The following is a 23,374-nucleotide window of genomic DNA, read 5'->3' on the forward strand; positions in this document are numbered from 1 at the left end:
CTGAACAGCCATGAGATATTTGCTTGACAGTGGGCTGCATGCTCTCTATGCTCTATTTGCTATGGATTTCTTTCTCAAAAGTGGATCTCACCCAGGATCTTTGGGGAAAGAAAGAACATTTTATGTCTGCTTTACATTTTGCAACCAGGGGATATAATGGCCAATCTGCATAGGCTGTCAGCACGATGTTCTCACCTGTTCAGCAGTTCCTGTCCATATGGAACCCCTTTCTAGCAGTCTTACCTGTGGCATTTGGGCACGTGGGTCCTTTTGTACTCTGGGCTTATTGTTAGCATGGCCTGCAGATCTGAGCTTGGGTTGCTTTTGCAGATGGTAAATGAAAAAACATGTGGATCATTTATGATGCCAATAAAATCCCTATCCTTGCTTTTGTGATTGGGTTTTCAAAGCACTGTTTTGGTCTGAGTGCTGCTTTATGAGCAGCGGGTTGCCTTTTACCCAGCCCTCCGCTTACCATTTAAGACTGAAAGTATAGCTGCCAACTTATGTGTAATGAAAGGTTCCTAGCAGTGTGCCTGTGGTTGTTGCACCGAGCAGTTATTCCACTATCCCTTTCAAAGCTCTGCACTTTGGCCTGGGGTGGGCTGCATGAACAGCCTGACCATGCAGCCAGGCATCTGCTTGGCTCCTTGGAAAAAGGCGGGTCAGGGCAGAAGGAAATTGCTTTACCTATGAGAGGTACCTATCTAGTCACGTGTAGTGTCTGGTTCTGATGCAGGCAGGGAGCCTGAATTGCTGCACTCCTAAATAACAGTTCTTAAAAGCTAGTTTTCAAGCAGCACAAACATTGCAATTAGTTCTCAGCTGGGTTATAGCAAACTGCATATGTGAACTGCACCATAAAATGGTCTCTCCAAGCTCCATGTTTCTTCTTTCAAGCTAACATCAGCTATGACTATCCCAGCAGCCATGTGCAAACTTTTTTCCCTGGTTTTCCTAGAAGCCAGATCCTGGGCATGTCTCTGGTATTTCCTCAGACTCTGGGCTTGGGTTACCACTTGTCTTGGAACTGCTTCCTCTCATTTGCTGCTAATCCCCAGCTCCCTATTAACTGCTATCGTAATAGGAGAGATGTATAATAATTCTGTTCTTTTTTTCTTTAAGTGCTTCTCTTTTCCAAAATATGTCTGGTCCGATTTTGGCTATTGAGGCCACTGCTGTGTATATATATTTATTTTTCTATTGGAGACCGCAATGACAATCTTTTTTTAAAAAAATAATAATTCAATCTCTCAGCAACTTCTTTATTATTAACAGCTTGGAGCCCTGTCAGGTGTTGGTGACCTAAGAGTCACAGAAAGAACAATGGCATGGATGGCATTCATCCATGTCTCTTCCTGTAGCGTAGCTGGAAGACCACTCACATAGTTTGAGGGGGATGTGTGTTCAGCCCTCCTGCATGTGGGAAGATTTCAGCCCACATCACAGGAGAGTGCAGCAGTCCCTATGGGGATGAGGTACCATCTTGAACTCTACTGACAGTCTTTTGTTCAGTATAAAGAACTGGGCATTTGATACAGCAGGACGTGCAAGCTACACTTACTGTGCTTCAGGAAGGAGCATTAATTACTAACACAGAAGGTAATTCTTGTCTCAGGATTAGACTGTTGCAGCAAGGTGGATTTGGGGTAGGATTTGAAGTTGGATCTCTGTTGTCTTGGGGTTGCTTTAGTGTTGAGCTATAAAGCAATCACAAATGAATCTTTGCCAAACTGTTCTACCTCATCAAGGTAGAAGACAGGTGATAGGCCACTTGTCTACTGAGATACCTGGGTCCTTCAGTGTCTACTTGCTTCTGCATTAAAAGAAAGAAAGAAAGAAAAAAAAAAAAAAAAAAAAGAAAAAGAAAGCAATCAGACAACAAAAACCCAAACCAGAAAAAAAAAAACCCCAAACAACCCCAAACAACTAACAACACCATCCCGCCCCCCCCTCCTGCCCCCAGCTCCCCCAAACCTAAACCCAACAAAGTGCATTACATCAACAGAAGGTTTCAAGAGCCTCTTAGTGAGCTCTTAATTCAGTAAGCCGAAAAAACTACTCCTAGCAGTGTTTTGGGAATTTAGACATAGTTCTTTTCTAAACTTCACAGAATTTGAACTGACCCTATGATAGGTTTTACAAATTTCAGAAGTATATTTGCCAGATGCTGAATTATTTCCTCCACTTCAAAAGCAAGGCAGTTTTCAGCTTCGATGCTATTGTTCTTATTATCTCTATTGCTCTTGTGACCTTGGAAGTTCCAGGAAGCCGTGGGGTGCATGGTGATGATAGACCTTGCTGACTGCTAGACTCCTGTGAAGGAGAGGACATAAGGGAGAAGGGATCTGGTTTGGGCTTGTATCCAATTATTATAACATATTTTTAGACTATTTTGTACTAAGGAAGTAAACACTTAATGCTGTGTAAAGGTTAGAGATAGACCCACCCATTCTTGGGAGTATGTACAGCTTGTCCTGAGTGACATCAGTGATAGATCTGTGTGTATATGCAATTTGGTGATTTATTACAGCATAATTTTGTGCCAAAGCTTATTAAAAAAGGTCTTGGGTTCTTTCAGGAAACTCTTATTTTATACAGAGCTTTTTCTCTTTACTGAATTTGTCCAGACCCAGTAAATCCATTTAAAGGAATATTTGCAATATGGGGTTCAGATCTAGTACCTAAGCTTTCCAGCTCTTTGCCTTGATTGCTTCTCTTTACTGTATGGGCCTTCTGGAAAGATACAAGTATCCTATGTCAAACTATTTTTGCTTATATTAAATGTATATTTTAGTTACCACAACAGTATTGTGAGTCTTACTGCTTTAAAAAATGATCTGTAAAAGCTATTCTTTTTCTATTAGTTATGTTTCTAAGACTTGTTCAATTTAAAAAAAACGACACCAGAAATCAAAAAAATGCACACAATAAAAATGGAAGCTACTTTTGACACTTGTGGGTTTTATCACTCTTTTAACAGGTGTCACCCTGAATATAGAATACCATCCATGTGTGTCATATCTGTGCAAATACTAAAATGAAATCTCATCAACAAAGTAGATTTTCAGTGAAGCACATATGACTGATGGAATTAAATCATATACAATTTTTATATATTCATAAAATTTATTTGCATGTCTTTTTAATAATTAAGCATATGGTTCAATATCAGTTATTTTTAACAACCTGGTAAAGTGCAGAGCTATTAGGCAGCAGCATTGGTTTAATCCCCAGAACAGAGTCCCAGTCGTAAAGGTTACCATTAACCGATATACTCCAGAAGAAATTGTGAACTCTAGAACTCTTCAGTTTGCATGTTGGAAGTGTCCATTTTTCTTAGAGATTGGTGAAAGTGAACTTCCGTCACCTGGTTTGCACCATGAACAGTGCATTAGCAAAAGAAAAAGGAAAAAAAAAAAAGCACTGTAATTCTCAGTAATATAAGGATAAGAGTATAAAGTAGGAGTAGAGATGATCTTGTCTCTGAAATGGTCAGGTACAGATCTAGTTTTATGGCTGTGTTGCCTCCTGTGTGTTTGTAACTCATCATGGTAGACACAGAGCGAGAATAGTTCTGATCAACCTGTTCGCGATGCATATCACTAATAGTAGGACACCATATCTGGTACCTGAGCCTGTATTTTAAGGGCAATACAGAAATGCTGGAGAGAATTTCCAGGAGGGCCACCAAAACTGTACAAGGGTGGGAAAACAAACCTTACCGCAATGCTTAATGATGTTTTTATGGTTTTTTTAATCAAGAAAGTAATTGAATGGTGATCACTGAACATGCATGTGCATATAGGTCTTGCTGCAAGATTTTCAGTATTATAGATAAATACTGTAGTTGGAAATCAAACTTTTGACATAGTATCTCAGGTATTTTGAAGAGTAGTTAAAGCATTTCACAAATTTGTCTTTAAAAGATACTTTGATACAGCTTGTGATTTGTCGGAAATGGTCTTGCCTGAGCAATTTGTATTAGTACCCTCTGGTGTTAAAGCTCTGAAAGCCCATTAGGGCTGGAGTGTTTCTTAAGCAGTCTCTACAGATATGATGATGCGGCAGCTTTAACGAAATACACCTTCTTTGTCACACAGCCTAGTACAAGACCATAATACAGATGAAGCTGTTTTAGTTGGGTCATTCTTGTCTATTGCCTCCCCTGTGGCTTTGACTTTCTGAGGAAATACTTTTTATGTTTTGTATCAGATTATCTTGCCTTTCTGTTGTTTGTGTTGTGACCTGATCGTTTTTGTTACGCTTCCTCAGAGCACTGTTAAGGTGTATGGATCCTATACTTGAGCAAATGCAGTTTTCTTTCAGAAGTTTCTTTCTGCAAATCCCCCTCAGTGCATTTGCTATTAAAAGTTTGCCACAGCAGTTGAAGTTGTTAAACATCTTCATCAAGCATGCCAAGTCAAATGTGGGCCCATTCTTTCTCTATGCTCTCTGTATTAAAAGCTAGCAGCTTCTTCTTGTTGAATCATGTGGTAAATTTCCAAGAATTTTCAACTAGTTGTGCAAAAACTTTGAATTGTGTGACAAATTTGAATGGGAGGAACATGTATCAAAAAAGGACTTAACCTAGTAAAATACACTGGACAGTTAATACTGCTGTAGAGGAGAACATGTGTTTACATCTCTATCGGTTTGACCATTTCTAAGAGAAAGATGGAGTGATTATCAGTCATGATGTCTTTGAAACCGTTAATAATAAACAATAATTTTAGGCACCTTGTCTAACTAGGCATTGTTCTGATTTAATGAATAACTGTAAATGATTCTGAAAATCTATACTTGAATAATTTCCACTCTAATTCATCTTGCTGCTTTTTTAATAGGAACAGGCAGTTCCTTGGGCTGTTTGTCAACCTAGGGAAATTGAGAAAAATGCTTCTTAATTTCAAAGAAAAGTTCATTCTGTTTTGCTACTCGAAGCTACTTTATATGGTGTACCTGTTATAATTACATGCAGAGAAGGAACTGGACAGAGAAGTTGGATTTTAAAAAAGTAAAATTTAAATGCCATCTATCTTTGTTCCTCTCAGGTGGAAAGACATGACATGAATACCCTGAGTTTACCACTTAACATTCGCCGTGGAGGCTCTGACACCAACCTGAACTTTGATGTACCAGATGGGGTCCTGGAATTTCACAAAGTCAAGCTCAGTGCAGATAGCTTGAAACAGAAAATCCTCAAGGTTACGGAACAAATCAAAGTTGAACAAACAGCTCGAGATGGGAATGTGGCTGAGTATTTGAAACTGGTAAACAGTGCAGACAAGCAACAGGCTGGGCGCATTAAACAAGTCTTTGAGAAAAAGAACCAGAAATCTGCCCACTCCATTGCCCAGCTGCAGAAGAAGTTGGAACAGTATCACAAAAAGCTCAAGGATATTGAACAAAATGGATCTTCCAAAACTACTAAGGATACATCCAAAGATAACCTGAAAGATATTCAGCATGGAAAGCCTCGTATCTCTGGACACGGAACAGAGAGCAGCAAGTCGGGTGTGCCAGGTGTATCTTTGACACCACCTGTCTTTGTTTTCAGCAAGTCTAGAGAGTTTGCAAACCTGATCCGAAACAAATTTGGTAGTGCAGACAACATTGCTCATCTCAAAAACACCTTGGATGAATTTCGGCCAGAAACGAGTTCTAGAACGTATGGGGGAAGTGCCACCATTGTTGCCAAACCAAAATACGTTAGTGATGATGAATGCTCAAGCGGAACCTCTGGCTCAGCAGATAGTAATGGGAATACTTCCTTTGGTCATGCTGTGGCAAGTACCCTGGACAGTCAAGGAAAGCTTTCCATGATTTTGGAGGAACTAAGGGAAATCAAGGACACACAGTCCCAATTAGCTGATGATATCGAGAATTTAAAAACACAATTTAAAAGAGACTATGGCTTTATTTCTCAGATGTTACAAGAGGAAAGATATAGGTATTTTTTTAACTGTTTTCTTGAGATTATTTTTGAATTGGTATAGAAGCTATTTGGAAAGTGTAAATGTGGGTGTGTGCTTGTGTGTGTGATATTTCAGAAGCAAGAGGAAAATATAATTCCAATGAATATCTGGTACAAAAATGTTCCTTCCAGTAACTGAAAATATGTGTAGAACATTAATACTTTCTATCAGATGGTGTGGTAGGTCTTTGCCTTTTGTCGAAGGCTTGTCAGAAAATTCTCTCATCTGGCATACTGTATTATGTGAATATTACGTATAGGAGAAGCCAATTGTTTCTTAACTGGTGGAAGGATTCTAATCTATTGTAACTTGAAAATGCTAATCAGTCTACAGTGTAGCAGAGCTGACTTACAGCTGATAAGTATACCCTTTAGTCCCGAGTGCCTTGTCCAAATAACTTCTCAGGCATATTGCTATTTTGTGGACACAATGTCACTTTGTACCTGGTGTAACACACAGCTGTGAAATGTTGGTTTAAGTACTGTAGCATTGTTTCCTCTTGCATTTGTTACTTGGCAATTAATTTCTTTATCATCCACTGTGGAAAGTGACATACGTTCTACAGAGGGCTTGCACCTGCTCTACCTATTTTCCATTTGTCATATCGCTTGTTAAATTAAGTGTTGATTCTTGAAGTCTTTACTATGCTAATTGGCAAAAATTCAGTATGAAGTGCAATATTTAATGTTTCCCTTGTTCTTGAATTACACGGGGAGGCTGGATAGCAGGTGGTAACATGAGGGAGGAAAGAACAGAGCAAATGGCCTTCTGAACTCAGGACTTGGTTTCAGGAAAAGGCAGAGCAGCCTTTTCTGACAGCTCACTGCTATTAAGATCTCAAGCCTCCTGCCACTATTTCCACAGCTAGACTACTTTGCCTCCATCATTTCTGTGCCAGCTGCACAGAAATTGTTTGTGTGTTAAATCAAGTTACAAACTCACCAAAAACATTTCTGCTTTCCTGATGGTTTACTTGAACTGGTTTACTATGCAGAGACATGCCAGAACAGGCTGTACATGAATGGCAGCACCTCACAGTTGTGTTTGAGAGGGGATCCAGGGAACATATTTTTCCTTTCACTACTGGTGAGCTGTTAACTGGCTCAAGCTTACTTGTGAAACCATATCTTCTTGTCTAATTGAAGAGTGAGAATGGGAAAATGTGTGTTGGATACTCTGAGGCACTGTTTATAGTTCTTATAATTTGTCTATGATGTACAAATATTTGCTTTTTAACACCCACTGCCAGCAAGAAACACTAAAAAAAAAAGGCTTTCAGTTTGCTGAATAAATGCTTATGAAGAGTTTCCAAAGATTTTACTGATTTCACTATGTGCTCTCTAATGCCAGTCAGTCAAATCTATAGCACACTGAGAAATTACCATTTAAAATGTGTAATTGTTTTCATGATTTAACATTACTTGAATAGAAGGCACTAAATTTAGACCTTTTTTCCTAATAAGATACGAAAGATTGGAAGACCAGCTAAATGACCTGACCGACCTTCATCAACATGAAACAGCAAACTTGAAACAAGAGCTAGCCAGCATAGAGGAGAAAGTGGCGTATCAGGCGTATGAGCGGTCACGAGATGTTCAGGTACTTCTTTTTCACCTTGTCATAATCTCGTAACATTTTGTAGAAATCTTGTACTATAAAACCCTTGCATCTTTCTGCATCTTTGTGTAAAAGGAACCTCTGGAAAGATTTAAGCCCATGTTTTGTCTATTTTAAGGTGAAAACCCGGCATGCTTTAAATTGATGACAGTCTCTATTTTAATAAATTCAGAATTTTATCTGCTGGAATTGATGATATAGACTATGCAGATTTGTGGATGAAGAATGTCCTGGTTTAGTTTCTTGTACCAGAGGAGGAAGGAATTGAATCTCCCTGTATTATGTAAACGCCACTTCTGAAAGTGTCCTAACAAACGTCTGGCTCAGACTTTCTCCAATAGGTAGTCATATCACTGGCAAGACTTATTATAATTTGAATTTAAGGTAAAAAGTAAGAACTCTAATTGATAACTGGACTTGTAGATTTCCCAGTTATAGTTTAAGAGGTTTAACTCATAGTCACAACGGCCCATGTAATCAAAGCTGTAGCATACGTTCACCTCTGTGATCAGTTATAGTCATGTCTGGCTTCAATCAAAAGCCAGTAATAATGGCTACAAGTTTGTTCTGACAGCATGTAGTTACATACTGTAATATTTATATACAATATAAGCATTGATATAATGCATAATATTTCTACCCAAAATCTGAGCAGGTGGTGAAAACATTAGTTTGCCTTACCTTGGGCTTAAATTCGCTAACAACTAAGTAATGCTCAAAGACTGTCTTCATATTGGCTCAGATGGTGGTGGAGGGAGGGGGGAAGAGGAAAAAAAACCCCAAAGCAAAACAAAAACCCAAACCGGAAAAAAACACCACAACCAACCAACCCTGTCCTGTCCACCCCTGTGCCCACATCTCTAAATGTAGAGAGCGCAGGCAGCAAGATGATCACACTGTTTCCTGATTGGTGTGAGACTTGGGAAACTCCTGGGAGCAGAGTGGGAAAGGGATGTTGCTGAATCGAAGCATATCTCAGGTTGTTTTGTAGGTTTAAGGAGAGTTCTCTTATGCAGGACTCCTTTCTGGGATGGCATCTTGAGGATGTAAAAACTGAGCAAGACCCAAGTTCTCCAGCAGAATGGCTGTGAAACATTTGCTAACTCAATAGCAGAACTCTGGCGGGATGTCAGAGGCTTTTAAAACTCATTGAAGTGCCGCGTTGATACAGCCTTGTTTCTTTTATCTCTGTACAGTTGGATCTGTTTAAACCTGTCTCTTTGTGGGGTTTTAGATAGGCTAGAACGGAGTAAAAGCATTTAAATTGTGGCTGGTTTAGGTAACAATGTAACTTGGGAGTACTCTGTCCGTAAGGGATGGGCAGATTGTTTTTAAAACACTTTCTCAGCCTCTCAAGCAGAACTGCAGGTATTGGACTTTTGCACCTGGACTTTCTTTAAAGCAGCACAAGAAAATTTGCAAATACCATACGGTCAGAGTGAAAGAAGGCCCAGGAAAGTTCTTTAGTGTGTAATGGAGAGCATGTGTGAATCATAAGGGACTTCGTGCCACCCATTAAGAACTGTCTCCTATATTATTACTAATTCCTAGAACAGTGAAAGGAAGCAGCCTTTTGTAAGGTGCTGTGCCATATGCTTTGCGCTGACGTTGGTGCCTGGCTGGTCACATGGTAAGCCAGTTCTACTTGCCAGAACAACGGAGAACTGACCAGCAAAATAAAGCTAATAACACTGTGCGCAGTGGTTTTGTTTCTTCTTCACGGAGGATTGGGTTGAATCAGCTTGCTGTCTGATCAGGTGAACACCCGCCAGTGCAAGGAAAATGTTTAGAGTTTGAGACTGAGGAAAAAAGTAGGGATGCTGGAGCATGATTTTTCCCTTTTACACAGTGGTAAAAGGTTATGTCAACTTGATCAATCTTGCTAAATTATAGCTTTGCACTGTGTAACATAGCAATCCCCAAGTCCCAACTCCAGTAAAAAGTGGCATTTTTGGCAAGTAAGTGAAGCAGCTGGAAATTTTTCCATGTTTCACTTTGAAAGGGCTTAAGCATGGGGTTAGTGACTTAGGAAGTGTTTTACTCAAAACACCATTTTTAGTCCACCCTCAAGCAGAAGAGAAAGGTCTGCTTTCTTTAGAACAAAATGTGAAGTGGAATATATCGTGTGAGAGAGAGAATCCCATAAAAGCATCACCACTGTCTCTGCTGCCAACTTGGAGTACGGATTGATGAGCCGTCACACTACAGAAGGAAAAGGCAATCTGTTACTGAAGGCTCAAGCCCTGCACTGTACCATGGGTGGCTTTGAGAGAAAAAGTAACATAGACCAGAGAGGGTGGTGTAAACCAAATGCTACATGTTGCAAAGTAGATTTAATTAGTATCACAGCAGGCTTGTACTGCCCTGATATTTTCTATAGTATATATGAAGAAACTAACTATGATGTTGTTCTAATGCAGTGCAAGTTGCCACGGCAACAGCTTTCCCAGTACTTTATCTCATCAGTATATGCAGGAAACATTTTCTGTTGTGAACACTATGAGTTACGATACTTCTTCTCAAGCATGAAAAATGTAAAAACTACATTTTGGACAGTGTTGTCAGACTAGATTATGCTTGAGCAGGCAGTGATACAAAAACACACCCAGATATATATGCGCACTTATTTTTTAAAAAGTTGGTGGCTTATTCAAATTTTAGGAGTCTATAATAAATTATACTTCTAATCTAGCTGATGGATGGCTCTGCAGCCAGAATGGGAGGAGTGCTGTATGGAAATATAGCTGCCCTAATTCTTATTTTCTGTCTCCAGGAAGCCTTAGAATCATGCCAGACCCGGGTTTCAAAGCTGGAGCTTCATCAGCAAGAACAGCAAGCACAGCAGTCTGAAACAGTTAATGCCAAAGTGCTCCTGGGGAAATGTATAAATGTTATCCTGGCCTTCATGACTGTCATCTTAGTATGCGTTTCTACTATTGCAAAGTTCATTGCTCCTATGATGAAGAGCCGTTTTCATATCATCTGCACTTTTTTCGCAGTGACGCTGCTGGCAATATTTTGTAAGAACTGGGATCATATAATTTGTGCCATAGAAAGGATGATTATACCAAGATAAAGCTTCTGGTCTAGCTACTTTCTTTGTCCCTTTTTTATTTTTCTTTTTTCCTTTCCCTCCTTGTTTTTAAGTGCTCTGTGTATACAAATCATTTTTTGTCAGTTTAAATGTACAAACTGGATGGAGAAGACCACAAAGACTCTTGGGCTGCAAGGTATAAATACAAACACGCGTACTTGTTGGCAGTCAGTTGCCTGTTCAATTCAATTGTGTGTAATTGTCTGTGTCTGTGATGAACTGCTTGCTTATGTCAGTCTTCTGCCTTAATACAATGGTTTTTCCACTTTACAAACACACACCCACAAAAGATGGTATGATGCTCTGGGAGGGATCCAAGCAACTCCCGTGTCAGGTGTGCATTTTACTAGACTGGAGTGCAAAGAGTGTAATCGGGCAGGAGTGGACCATAATGTGTATCAGTCCTGTTAGACTAATTAATTTCCTCTCTAAATCCAACTAGAATAAGAAGCCAAATTATACAGTCCTATGTATTGATAGTTCTTGATTCTAAATTAATGGGTATCTGTATATGGGATTTTTAGTTTTCAGGACCAGCAAAACTTGATGCTTCTGCTAGTAACCTTTTGCACAGAGAGTTTATTGTTTGTAAATTAGACCGGTAATTATTGACCATAGTTTGTGGTTGTTCTATCCTGGCACTGTTCCTTATCACATTTGGGAAGTTCATAAATGTGGCAGAAGACTTCCAAACAGGAACTGAATTGAACGGCTGGATCTCCAGGCCACTTTGTAAAGGAGCAAAGTAGTAAGTAACTGGTGGATAAGTTGTCATGCAGACCAAAGCACGCACTTGCTTCAAGCCCTGCAAACTGCGCGGGGAAAGAAGTACACAGAAAAGCAACATTTAGGTTAGCCTTTGTTATCACTGAATTGTTGGGGTGCTCGGAATGCAGAGCAGATAGGTGGTGGGACTCTGGGTACAGTGGATTTCTTCCCTGTGTCAGATTAAGGAATGTGGAAGGAGTGCAAGTGAGCAGCTTCTGAGGGGAGCAGGGAGTTAAACTTCTGTAAATATACACACACAGTGCAGGCTTTCCTGACAAACGTTCCTGAAAATAATATATTAGCGTACAGTACCACGGCTAGGAGACAAGGTTGGGGTTTTTTCTTACTGGAATTTATTTTGCTTGGTTTAAAAATCGCAAAAAAAATTTCCTTGAAATCTACTTGTCTTTCAGCCATGATGAACAAGATCTTAAAAACCCCCAAAGCCAAAACAAACCACCACAATCATAATTATTCTTCACTGTCCATTAAATGGAAAGACAGTTTCTCCAGTTATTTGATGTTCAGTGTTACTTATTTAGAAAATAATTGTCATGACAGATTTTCTTTTCAGTTGCTGTATCTGTTATGCTGGTTTTATGGGATTGGGGGGTGGGGAATTACTCAGTGTGTGTATTTCTTTTTAATCAAGTGCAATAGTTGGTGTAGAAATTCAGAAGACCTCATTCAGAAGAAAGGGAGTGGGGAAGGGGAGGCGGGGGAAGAATTCTGATATTTTACCATGATAGGATTAACAGTGAATATAGTTACTTTTTGTGGCTTCAGGGAATGAAGGGCAGAATTAACTGCATAAATAATTATATGACTCAGCATTTATAAAATTAAAACAATTTAATAATCGTTAAAGAATTCTTTATATGTGCTACATCTTTGAACGGAGAGATCTGGAGGGATTGTGCTGGCTTGCAGGCACCAGAAATTGATCACATCAGGCATGTTATCCTAACCCAGCCCTGCCCCATCTTCAGGGGAAGGTGGAGTGTACAACCTAAGTCCTGCTGAGAGGGATATGACTTTTTAAAGCCCAGACTTACCGATTTGTTTATCCCTGGCTGTGTCAAGAATTACTATATAGATACATTCTTCTTTTCCTTAGTGTTTGGGGTTTGGGTTTTTTTCGTCTTTGTGTTTACCTCTGTACTCCTGGTATCCCCTGAAGAAGGGAAGTAGTACTAAGTATAAAACTTTTCTGTCTTGATTTCTGTATGTGCTCCTGTTGCTGTTCGGTCCAGTGAGACCTTTCTTCTCATGTGTCTCAACCCATTTTGGTACTTATATGCATGCATTGCAACAGGCCTTCACCCCCACCTTCCAAGTGCCTGTCCTTAGCCTCAGCCAGCTAATAAACTGCAGGGATTGCTTCCACCAATGCAGCTCATAAACTTATCTCCACAGGAAAGTCCCTTCCACAATGTTAATGAGGTTAAAAGGAAAAAAACAGTTTTTTCCTGGCATTTACATCACAAGAAAGGGTTTCCTTTGGTTTGTTTTTATGCCCTTTTGATGTGTCCTGAGATCCTCTTGGTCTTTTCCACTGTTTTCATATAACTTGTTCTGATCTTCATTTTTGAAAAGGCGTATGATGTCTTTTTATAGTCTGTACTTTCCATTTCGTTAGCCAGTGAGTGTGCTTCTATTCAGTGTCCTCTCCTTTCTGAAATCTTTTCCTGAATTCCACCATCCATTTTACTAATCATCTCTATGACCCTCCCCTGCCATTTCCATAGGCCGCAAGATGAATACATCCATTAAAAAAAAAAAAAAAAAAAAGTCCTGGTACTGATCCTCAGAAAGCTGTGACTCTTCATGGTGTTTTCTTGCCATCTTTATTACAACCTCCATTCTTCTGTGGTTTGCACAGCCACCTTCTGGTTTGGCCACTTGAGGAAAACACTTTGTCTAGCATTTTGTTAAATGGGTTCAGAAGGATACATGTGCAAGAAAGGAATACCATGTGTTCATCATTTTTATGTAAGAAAAACTTTGCCTGTTGTGTGGTTATATGTTTAAAGAGAAGATCCTCCCAGTGCTAGTGTATGTAGTTAAAAATGTAATGTCAAGTAGTCTTGGGGTCAGGCAGGAAAAAGTTTAGTCACTTTTCTTATAACAAAGGAAGCTGGTATGGTATGACCTGGGGATGTGAAGGCTTCTGCTCCAAGGGCATCCTGTTACAATTCTGGAAGATTACCTCAGTGCAAAATGAGGGCAGAACATAAAATCAGTGGGCTTGTGAAAGATTACTTGCTGTCTTGATAAACTCTGTCTGGGTCCAAATTGGAAAGACCAAAAAGGTCTTGCCTTTCCGTATTGGCTTTATATCTGGCAGAGGACACAGTAAAAGCTGTAAAGGCTGCATAATGTTAGTCGTGCAAATTAAAACAACCCTAATTGGTACATGGGCATAGCACTTCTATAGGTTATTTTCCCAGCTGAATGTAAATCACTGGAGGATGTGACATGCACCAAGAAATTAAAAAAAAAATAAATGTGAAGGGCAAAAGCCTGCTTTCAGGTGCAACTGCTATAGTTTTACAGGGAGTAAGGCTGCAGTGCCAGGAGCTCTCCCAAGCAGAGGGCCACCCAAAGGGGAGGGAGGTCTCCCCTCCTGCCTTTGCCCTTCCATCTCTTACCTCGTGCTGACTGTGGTGTGTGGTGCAGTCTTCCATGTGCCATGTTCGCTCACAAGGCTGGAAGAAGCACCTAGCAAGAGCGGTGGAAAGCTTTCCACATCTAGAGACTTAGAGGGCTGATGGGATGGTCTTGGGAGTGTGAAGCGGGGATGGAAAGTGAGAGGAGCCTTTTTCTTTCTTGCTGCAGTGAATTAGCTGCCCCTGAAACTGCACTCTGGGCAGCCTCCCTGCAGAATGGTGGGGCAGCTTCAGCATAGAGAGGTTCTTCCTCACTTGTTCACAGGGAACAAGATAGAAACAGCACCAGGATGTGGCCAGCTGTGTCTGTGTCTAGATCAAGAGCAGGCTGACGGCTGAGCTAGCCAGGGCTGATGCCTGTGCCACTAACTTCGGTATCAGTATCACTTCCGCTGCTTGGGCTGGAATAATATGAGTGTTTGTATGTGGCCTGCAGTCAGAGTTCTGCTTGCCATGAAAGCATGCCTAGGCCATCCCAAATGGTTGCAAGACTTCTCTTAATGAGAACTTTGTGCAGCTTCTCGATCGATTAACCATATTCTGTCAGGATACCATTTGCTTTTCTGTTCTCATACCACATGCTAGACATTTGTAGTATGCTCCTTATGCTTACTCATCATGAGCCTCTAAAACACTCCTACTCAACAAAAAGTTGCCAGACAGCGTCTTTTCTGCTTGGTGTTGCCTGGAGTCAGTTATTTCACTTCACTTTGACAGTAGTTCTCCAACCGAAAAGACCTTCAGTTAGTTGTTAATATCTGTTCTATAGGCTTCTGGCAGTTTTTCACTCAGAGCTTTCTGGAGATTTAGTTTCTTATGAAAATTAGCACAATCCTACTGATCTCTCCCGTTTCAGCATTCAGGTCTAAATTAGGTTTCCTCTAAAACTTGTATAATGGATCCCTCCACTAGCTTCAACTATAACTCTATTGTTGTTGAACATCTGATTAGTCATTGACAGCACTGAATGAGGCCCAGTTTAAATTCCTTCTCCTTTCAGCTTTACATTATGTGCGGTGGTGCAACTTCTCATTTAACTGCACTCCTGAGGTATCCACTTGTTCTGAATTCTTAGAGAAGCACTATCAATTCTGACTGCTTTTCAGTTTAATATCAAAATATTTGTGTTATGCAGGACCATCATGTATAGTTCCAATATCTGCACTACATGAAAGATATTTACATACTGATGGTTTTCTGTGAACAAATCATGACTGCTTATCTGGGGAATAGAAATTCAATAGATGAAGGCAATTTTCTGTAGGAAGGATATGTGATCCCCTGACTAGAAGTTGAAGCTAGACAAATCCAGTGTAAGCGTGAGCTTCAGGTTTGTAATCATAAGGGTTACAAGCTAAATGTTAGTCATGCAAAAAAAAACCCACAAGTACTCCAACATTTGAAGTGAAAGTTGAATGCTGCTGTTCGAAGAGGAATTGGTTCAGGCTTAAGTTTGGTACAAAGTCAACTGAATAATCACAGGCAGTGCCTTCTGGAGTTAAAATCAATGCACAGGAAATTATTCAGAAAAATAACAAACCAAACCACAGAAGCTTGTGGTTCATTTAGGTGGTATGGAAACCGATTTTGGAAACCAAGCCCTTTTCCACTGTGATATAGACAACTTACTTCTGGATTCAATGGTACAACAGAAGGTAAACACAGATTAATGTAATTAAACACTTTAATTTGGATAGCAGAATTTAATCACTTCTGAAAGTCCATCTAGGAACAGCAATCAGGCAAGTTTATTCCCTTTTTTTTTAATTAGGCAAATATTTATCTGAGTTTTTTTTCATTTACCATCATGCCAGAATGTGACCTTTAATTAATTATATTGCTTCCCTTTAAAATGCAAAAGATTATGAAAGGCTTGTTTTCAGATAAAGTTTGAATGGTGTCTCTGATGCTGAGTAGGATCCACCAGAAAGAATGAGACAATTTTGCATTACAGCAGTGAAAGACTGAGAAAAGTTTAATTTTAGTTTATGGACTTGCTTATTTTCCCTGAAAAAGCAAACTGAGATGATGCTGTATATATATATATAAAGACTGCATGAGGACTAATCAAGCTGTCTCGTACGGCTGATTTGCTGTATGTTTAGCATAAGTTGTGTTGTTGTTGGAAAGTTTTGCACAAAGCCACCTTTCCTTTTTACCCAGGGGACCTGGGTCTGGTAGTATCAATTGTCTGGTTTTATTGACTAAAGTTAATTGTCTCACTATGTGATCCACAATGTTTCTCATACCATTTTCATTTTGTACAGCACTGTGGAAAGATGAAATTACGAAGATGTAATTTTTGTATATTTTGTTGTGTAGTCATGACTGCCTCTAAGGTGCCATTAACATTTTTTAAAATAAAAATATTTGCAATTATTTGATGATGAACATTGTTTCCTAAACTTACTGTCTCATTATTCAAACCCTTAGCAGTATTTCTTTGTCAGTAACAAAGTTATTCAATTGGCAGCGACAAAGCTATTCAACTGAGTGTAAAGCCCCAGTGTCGTGGTTTAACCCCAGCTGGTAACGAAGTACCATGCAGCCGCTCACTCACTTCCCAGCTGGTGGGATGGGGGAAGAATTGGAAAAGTGAGAAAACTTGTGGATTGAGATCAAGACAGTTTAACAGGTAAAGCCAAAGCCGTGCACACAAGCAAAGCAAGGAATTCATTCACCACTTCCCATGGGCAGGCAGGGGTTCAGCCATCCCCAGGGAAGCAGGGCTCCTTCATGTGTAATGGCAACTTGGGAAGACAAATGCCATCACTCCAAATGCCTCCCCCCCCCCCCCCCCGGCTTACTCTTCCTTCCCCCAGCTTACACACTCAGCATGATGCCATATGGTATGGAACATCCCTTTGGCCAGTTCAAGTCAGCTGCCCTGGCTGTGCCCCCTCCCAGTTCCCCGTGCCCCTCCAGCCCTCTCCCTGGCAGGGACCAAGAAACTGAAAAGTCCTTGACTGAGTGTAAACATCACCCAGCAGCAACCAAAGCCATCAGTGTGCCATCAGTATCTCACACCAAATCCAAAGCACAGCACTGCGCCAGCTAATAAGAAGAAAATGAACTCTATTCCAGCTGAAACCAGGACAGCCAGCTTAAAATACTGATGAAACTAAGCATTCTGCTCTGCCACAGTTTTGACCAAAACTGGTAATTTAATTATTCACAAGCTTATGACATGATAAAATTGCAGACATGAGGGATCATCATTGCTCTTCTCCAGAGCTTGTGTGAACATGCTATGCAAATGTCATACTATTGTGCCAAGCAGTTGGATTTGCTTTGGATTATTTCTTTGGAAAACCAAATTAGAAATCTAAGCTGAGTTTTTACTTTATTGTCAGAAATCTTGGGTCATGTCTCCCAAAAAAGTAATAGTGACATGCCTAATAGTTAACATAGCTGACATAAAGCAAAACGTTTGCATTTATTTTTCACAAAGCAGAGGTCTTGTCAGATGGCTCCAGTAGCCATTGGGAATTATATTATGTTTTTATATGAAAACCAGAGTAGAAACAGCATGGTAACAGCGTGCAACTTTGCAATCATGCTGTACTTCCTATTTCTTCCTATCTGAGGAAATGGCATACAGCAGCTCCCACGTCACCTGCAGACTTTCCAAGGTCTTGTCATGCTGAGTTTCATGTGGGTGCCTGGAACTCAGCCTATATTAAGACTGACTCTATTCACAAACAGCAGGTTCTGCCTCCCAGCTGCTGACGACTTTTGCCCACTTCTGCCAGGGGCTGAATGACCCCTGCTAACACACTGGCAAACTAGGCGTGAAAAAAGGCATCTCTTTCATCATCAGTTCTCAGAGTTGCTCATAGTTCTGACTTTGAAGAGTGCATCAGGTACCTGGTAACTGGTTTAGCACCCAAAGATAGAAAGGTGAAGAGGAAAATACAACAGTGCTGTTTAGCTTTGCACAGAAAGAAAAATGTCACTCATAGCCTAGTAGTAGTCACAATGCAGCATTAGTCATCACCGGATGAGACAAATTGTCCTCACCATTAGGTGTCTCTAATACCTCTGAGAACTAAAGTTGGGTGAATGTGCCAGGAACTAGCTGAAGATTAGTTTAGAAGGTTAACCCAAGACTTAATCTGTTACTACACTGCAACTCATTCTGCAACACCAAAACCTACTCTGAAGTAGCTAGTTCAGATGCCGCCAGCAGTGCAGTTTAGAGTTGGTGATAAATGCTTCCTGAACGCGTGTGTGCTGTTGCTCTGCCTGCACTACTGTGGAGCACAGCAATCAAGTGGCAGGTGCTGCCTCCCATAGCAACTAGCAGAGAGTTGATGTAATTAAAAGAGGGAATTTCCACACTGTATCCTCCTCAGTTCCTGTTTGGACCACAGACTTAGGGGGCAACTCATTAGTTTTGTGAAGTTACCTAGTGGATCAATGCTATGTTACCTTTTATGTGCAGCCTACCAGATCCAGACAGAAGTGAAGCAGGGAGGCTGAACTACCCTGCCTTAGGACAAGCTGGAAGCTGGCTGGTGGCAAGCTGCTGAAAGAAGCACTGGCACGCTTTTGACAGAAGCTTTAGGAACCGAACTCACATTTGATGCAGTCATATCCCTTCAGTTGGTGAGTGTGTGGTTCTACCCATCCATGTGTGTAAATTTGGAAAAAGCCTTTAGTTAGTGTGGCTAGAATGGAGTCAATTTAATGGAAATGAAAGCACAGCCCAGACTGAAGCCTGTAACACAGGAGGACAATATACATGAACGTGATACCTCCTTGTAGCCCAATAAATTCCTGTCACGGTATAACCCAGCTGGCAACTAAGTACCATGCAGCTGCTCACTCACTCCCCGCCCTGGTGGGATGGGGAGAACTGGAAAAAGGTAAAACCCCATGGTTTGAGGTAAAAACATTGAAATAAAGGAAAACATAATACTACTAATAATAATTGTAATGAAAAGGAAAATAACAAAAATAGAAAGAGAAATAAAACTCAAGAAAAAAAACCACAAATGAAGCACAATATAATTGCTCACCATCCTCTGACTGATGCCCAGCCAGTTCCTGTGCAGCAATCCACACTGCCCCAGCCAACTGCCCCCGGTTCATATACTGAGCATGACATTATATAGTAACAGAATATCCCTTTGGCCAGTTTGGGTCAGCTGTCCTGGCTGCCAGCCTCTTCTGCCTCTCCAGCCTTCATGCTGGCATGGCTTGAGAAGCTCCTAAGTCCTTGACTTAATATGAACACTACTTAGCAACAACTGAACATCAGTGTCTTATCAACATTATTTTCATACTAAATCCAAAACACAGCATTGTACTAGCCACTAGGAAGAAAATCAACTATCCCAGCTAAAACCAGGACAATTCTCCCTGTATTTTGCTGTTGAATAGCATCTTAATGAGTTTGTACTGGTCTGGGAAACATCCTTTTTCCTCATAGCCACAGAAACACAGTTGAAGGGGAAGGATGCAGAAGATCAGTACTTATAAGCATGAGATACTCCACGCACATGCTGAACAGAGAAGTAGGTAATGCCTGTGTGATCAGCAGTCCCATACAACACATCTGCCCGAGTAATGGCTTCATGAACTGCCTCATGCTTTGTATCTTCTGATGTCCTAAGTGCTACACATTGCATTCTGGCCCTACTGAGCTCAACAGTAAAAACCCCTCTGAGTTTAACCAGGGAAGATTCTTATCACAGCACTATGGCACTGCCCTGTTTTCGGCTGGGATAGAGTTTATTTTCTTCTTAGTAGCTGGTGCAGTGCTCTCTTTTGGGTTTGGTGTGAGAACAATGTTGATAGCACACTGATGGTTTAAGTTGTTGCTAAGCAATTTTATATTAAGTCAAGGAGTTTTTAATTTCTCAGGTCCTGCCAGTGAGAGGGCTGTAGCGGCACGAGAAATTGGGAGGGGACACAGCCAGGACAGCTGACCAGAACTAGCCAAAGGGATATTCCATACCATATGACATCATGCTTGGTATATAAAGCTGGGGGAAGGAAGAGGAAGCGGGGGGGCATTCGGAGTGATGGCATTTGTCTTCCCAAGTAGCCATTGCACATGCTGGAGCCCTGCTTCCCTGGGGATGGCCAAACCCCTGCCTGCCCATGGGAAGTGGTGAATGAATTCCTTGTTTGCTTTGCTTGCGCGTGCAGCTTTTGCTTTACCTGTTAAACTGTCTTGATCTCAATCCACGAGTTTTCTCATTTTTACTCTTCCAATTCTTCCCCCCATCCCACCAGCAGGGAAGTGAGTGAGTGGCTGCATGGGGCTTAGTTGCCAGCTGGGGTTAAACCATGACAGGCATTAAAAAATTAAAAGTAATTTTGCAATGGCCAAAATACTATTTTTCTCAGGCAAGCTGCGCACAACAATGTATGGTTTTATCTCTCCACCACAAATAGCACACTACTCAGTCACAGACATCTCTGCCATATGAGATGATGGAACTATTTGGATGCTTTCAGGTTCTGCTGACTCAGAGGCTGAACAGAGCTTGTACTCCCAACACTAATTTCCCACTTGGCGTCTGTCCTGCTAGGTTGGATTCAGGTCAAGGTGACATAAACTAAGCATGGATTAAACTACAGGTATGTCCAGCAGCATGTCTGCGTAAAAGCAAAACCCTTCTCTAAAGATATGCCACTGGGCTACAGGAGCTTGAGGATTTATCTAATCTAGCAACTATTTTCAGATTGCTCAACTGAGGCAGCATGGAAGTCTAAACGAGCCTTCAAACTCATCAAGACATTTTCTGACCATACTTACACAATATCTTCTTCCAAAGAGTGTATCTGCAAAAAGCATTGAAATATTTTCCTGGGCTTTTCCACATATTTTTCAGCTCTTTGCATGTTGCTTTCTTTGTGTGAGGATGAACCTTGCTGCCCTGTGAAATGCTGATCTACCCGGAACTAATCTAAGATGACATTAAAGAGACATAAGTAATCCCTAATACTGTTAAACAAAACCCTTGAGGTCTCTAAATGGTATCTCTTTATTACTTTTACTTGAGCCCCACAGTGAATTTAGCGTAACTTAGAGAGACTTTACTTCTTTGAAAAATAAACCACTGAGATCTGTAGCTGCATAAATTTCTATTTCTACAAAAAAACTGTGTTGTGGGAGATGTTTTAAAAAGGGGAATTTGCCACTGTTGGGAGAATCCAACATATTATAAGGGTATTATACCTGCTTCTTTTAAGTACTGACTGAATTAGAAGAGTAAGACTGACATAAACAAAGAGAAAATAAACAAACAAACCCCAATGTATTTCCCCTCACTCCTCAACAGGAGGGCTTCTTTTCATATTTACTTCTCTCTCACTGTTTTAATTTGTCTTGTAATATTTATAGTCTACATTTTCTAGCCGTTTGTTCCTCTTGCTCTCTCAGCTCATCTCTTGATTGACCCTCTTCTCTCTTCTCCCTCTGCTGTGTTCGTAAGTCCCACACACCTGCTTTCTACTCCTCCTTCCTTCAGCAAGCTCCTCCTTGTGCCTTTGAACTCCATCTTGCCTCTTGATTTTTCTCTTTCCTTCTACTCTACAAGATTCCCAGGTCAAGCCCATCTGAGTCACTGCAGCAGCTCTATTTTTAAAGCAAGAAGAGGTAGGAGCAGGTTTTCAGCGCTGCTTCTCACATTGCTGTGAGACATGATGAGAGACGGTCACTGTGATGAAGAGCATCATTACCACCCATACTTCAAAAATGCTATCAGGTGATTAACTAGAATTACATGACTCAGTGGGCCTTGGATGGAAATAAATGCCATTTTTTGATGAATGTGAACAACATGGAGGCAAAAATAAATTAACACGATTTCCACCATCTTGAGTCATCCTCTTAGAACAAGATTCTACCTTGGAAATGATTACACAAAAATGGCACCATTATCCAACATATTAGCTGGCAAAAGACACCCAACCCTGTCAGTTGATTTTTCGTTAACTAAATAACTTTGAATATTGTAACTTTTTTGCTATGTTCTCTGCAGTACTCACACTGAGTGAGCTAGATTCTTGACGTCACGTTTCTCGTGTAAATTAATTGTTTTCCAACAGGTAACAGCTGTGTAATCCTGATGTTAACACTAATAGAACCAAAGAAAGAATCTGGGCCATGCTACCATTCCTGTTAATGAAGCTCTACAAGGGAGGAAGACTTCTGTTTAACCTCAGTTAGCGTTAATATTTGTAGAGCTGATAATAGGAGAAGTAATTTGAAAATCAGCAAGTTTGATACAGAAAACAAGAGAGGCACACAACTTCATAATACTGTTTGTAAAGATTTTTTGCATTGTAAAGCTGTGTAGAACTACGGCGCTTCCCCACCCCCCACCCCCCCTTCCCCACCAAAATCTGTTTTGCACCAGAATTAAATTTCAGTTCATTTTGGAAGGTGAAGTTTAACTTGCTGTAATGTTACTTATTTCAGTATAGATATATACACTGGTAGAGACTGAATACTGTTGGTATTTTATTTCTAATATTGCAAAGGTATTGACCACAAGCACAAGATACACATAAAACTGTACAGCAACATCAGTTCCCAGTCAGACTTCCAGTGAAGTACTAAACTCTTGTCAATGTAGCGATGGAAGTGGCTGTAACACGTTTTAGACACCTTCATATTAACTGAGCTTAGAACCACCTCTAGGGGAGCTAACTGTTACTGGAATCTCCAGATCTGTATAAAACTGCTGGCAATTTTAACATGTGGCTTTTTTCCTCAGGGATGTGTGTGTCGTCAGTAATATTCATCTTCTAATACACTAACTGAAAAAAAAAAATACATCCCTATTAAAGGATTAATCTTATTAGGGGACTGTCAATACCGGTCCAGATGGTCGGTCTCCTACTTTAGTCAAAGAGATTTTAGAGAGAAATTGAGGAAGTTTACAAGAAGATCCTGTTCACAGTATTTCAGCTGCTCTTACAAGCTGATTTCTGTCAGAAAACAGCGACTACTGCCTGGAACGTATTTTTCCTTGTAGGTGGCTATGTGAGCCCGAGTGTTCAGTCTGGTATTAGCAGCTGGACATCAGCTACTTAGTACCGCTGAATACAAAACATAATGCATACTTTTTTCCTCAGGGTTAGCCTCGGCTACCTGTTACCAGAAACTACTGTGTGCCGCACGACCGCGCCGTCGGGCCCGTCAGCGCTGCTGTTTCCCTCTCTCCTTCAGAGGCGAAACTGCAACGATGGGCTCGGAGCGCCGTATTTTGGTGCCGGAGCTGCACAGC

General features: G+C 40.6%; 1 protein-coding gene across 2 annotated transcripts in view; it reads left to right on the top strand.

Moving 5' to 3' along the window:
* The window catches only part of TMCC3 (transmembrane and coiled-coil domain family 3), a 147,821-nt gene extending 131,308 nt beyond the window's left edge, over positions 1 to 16,513 (top strand). For both annotated transcript variants that reach the window (XM_037389367.1, XM_037389366.1), the window contains exons 2-4: positions 5,055 to 5,953; positions 7,442 to 7,577; positions 10,369 to 16,513. In XM_037389367.1, the coding sequence (XP_037245264.1) occupies positions 5,055 to 5,953; positions 7,442 to 7,577; positions 10,369 to 10,671 (1,338 nt within the window). In that variant the 3' untranslated portion in view covers positions 10,672 to 16,513. The remainder of the gene's footprint in view (positions 1 to 5,054; positions 5,954 to 7,441; positions 7,578 to 10,368) is intronic.
* Positions 16,514 to 23,374: the final 6,861 nt, after the last annotated feature.

The sequence above is a fragment of the Falco rusticolus genome, chromosome 5 (assembly GCF_015220075.1).
Source record: "Falco rusticolus isolate bFalRus1 chromosome 5, bFalRus1.pri, whole genome shotgun sequence".
Taxonomy (NCBI): Eukaryota; Metazoa; Chordata; class Aves; order Falconiformes; family Falconidae; genus Falco; species Falco rusticolus.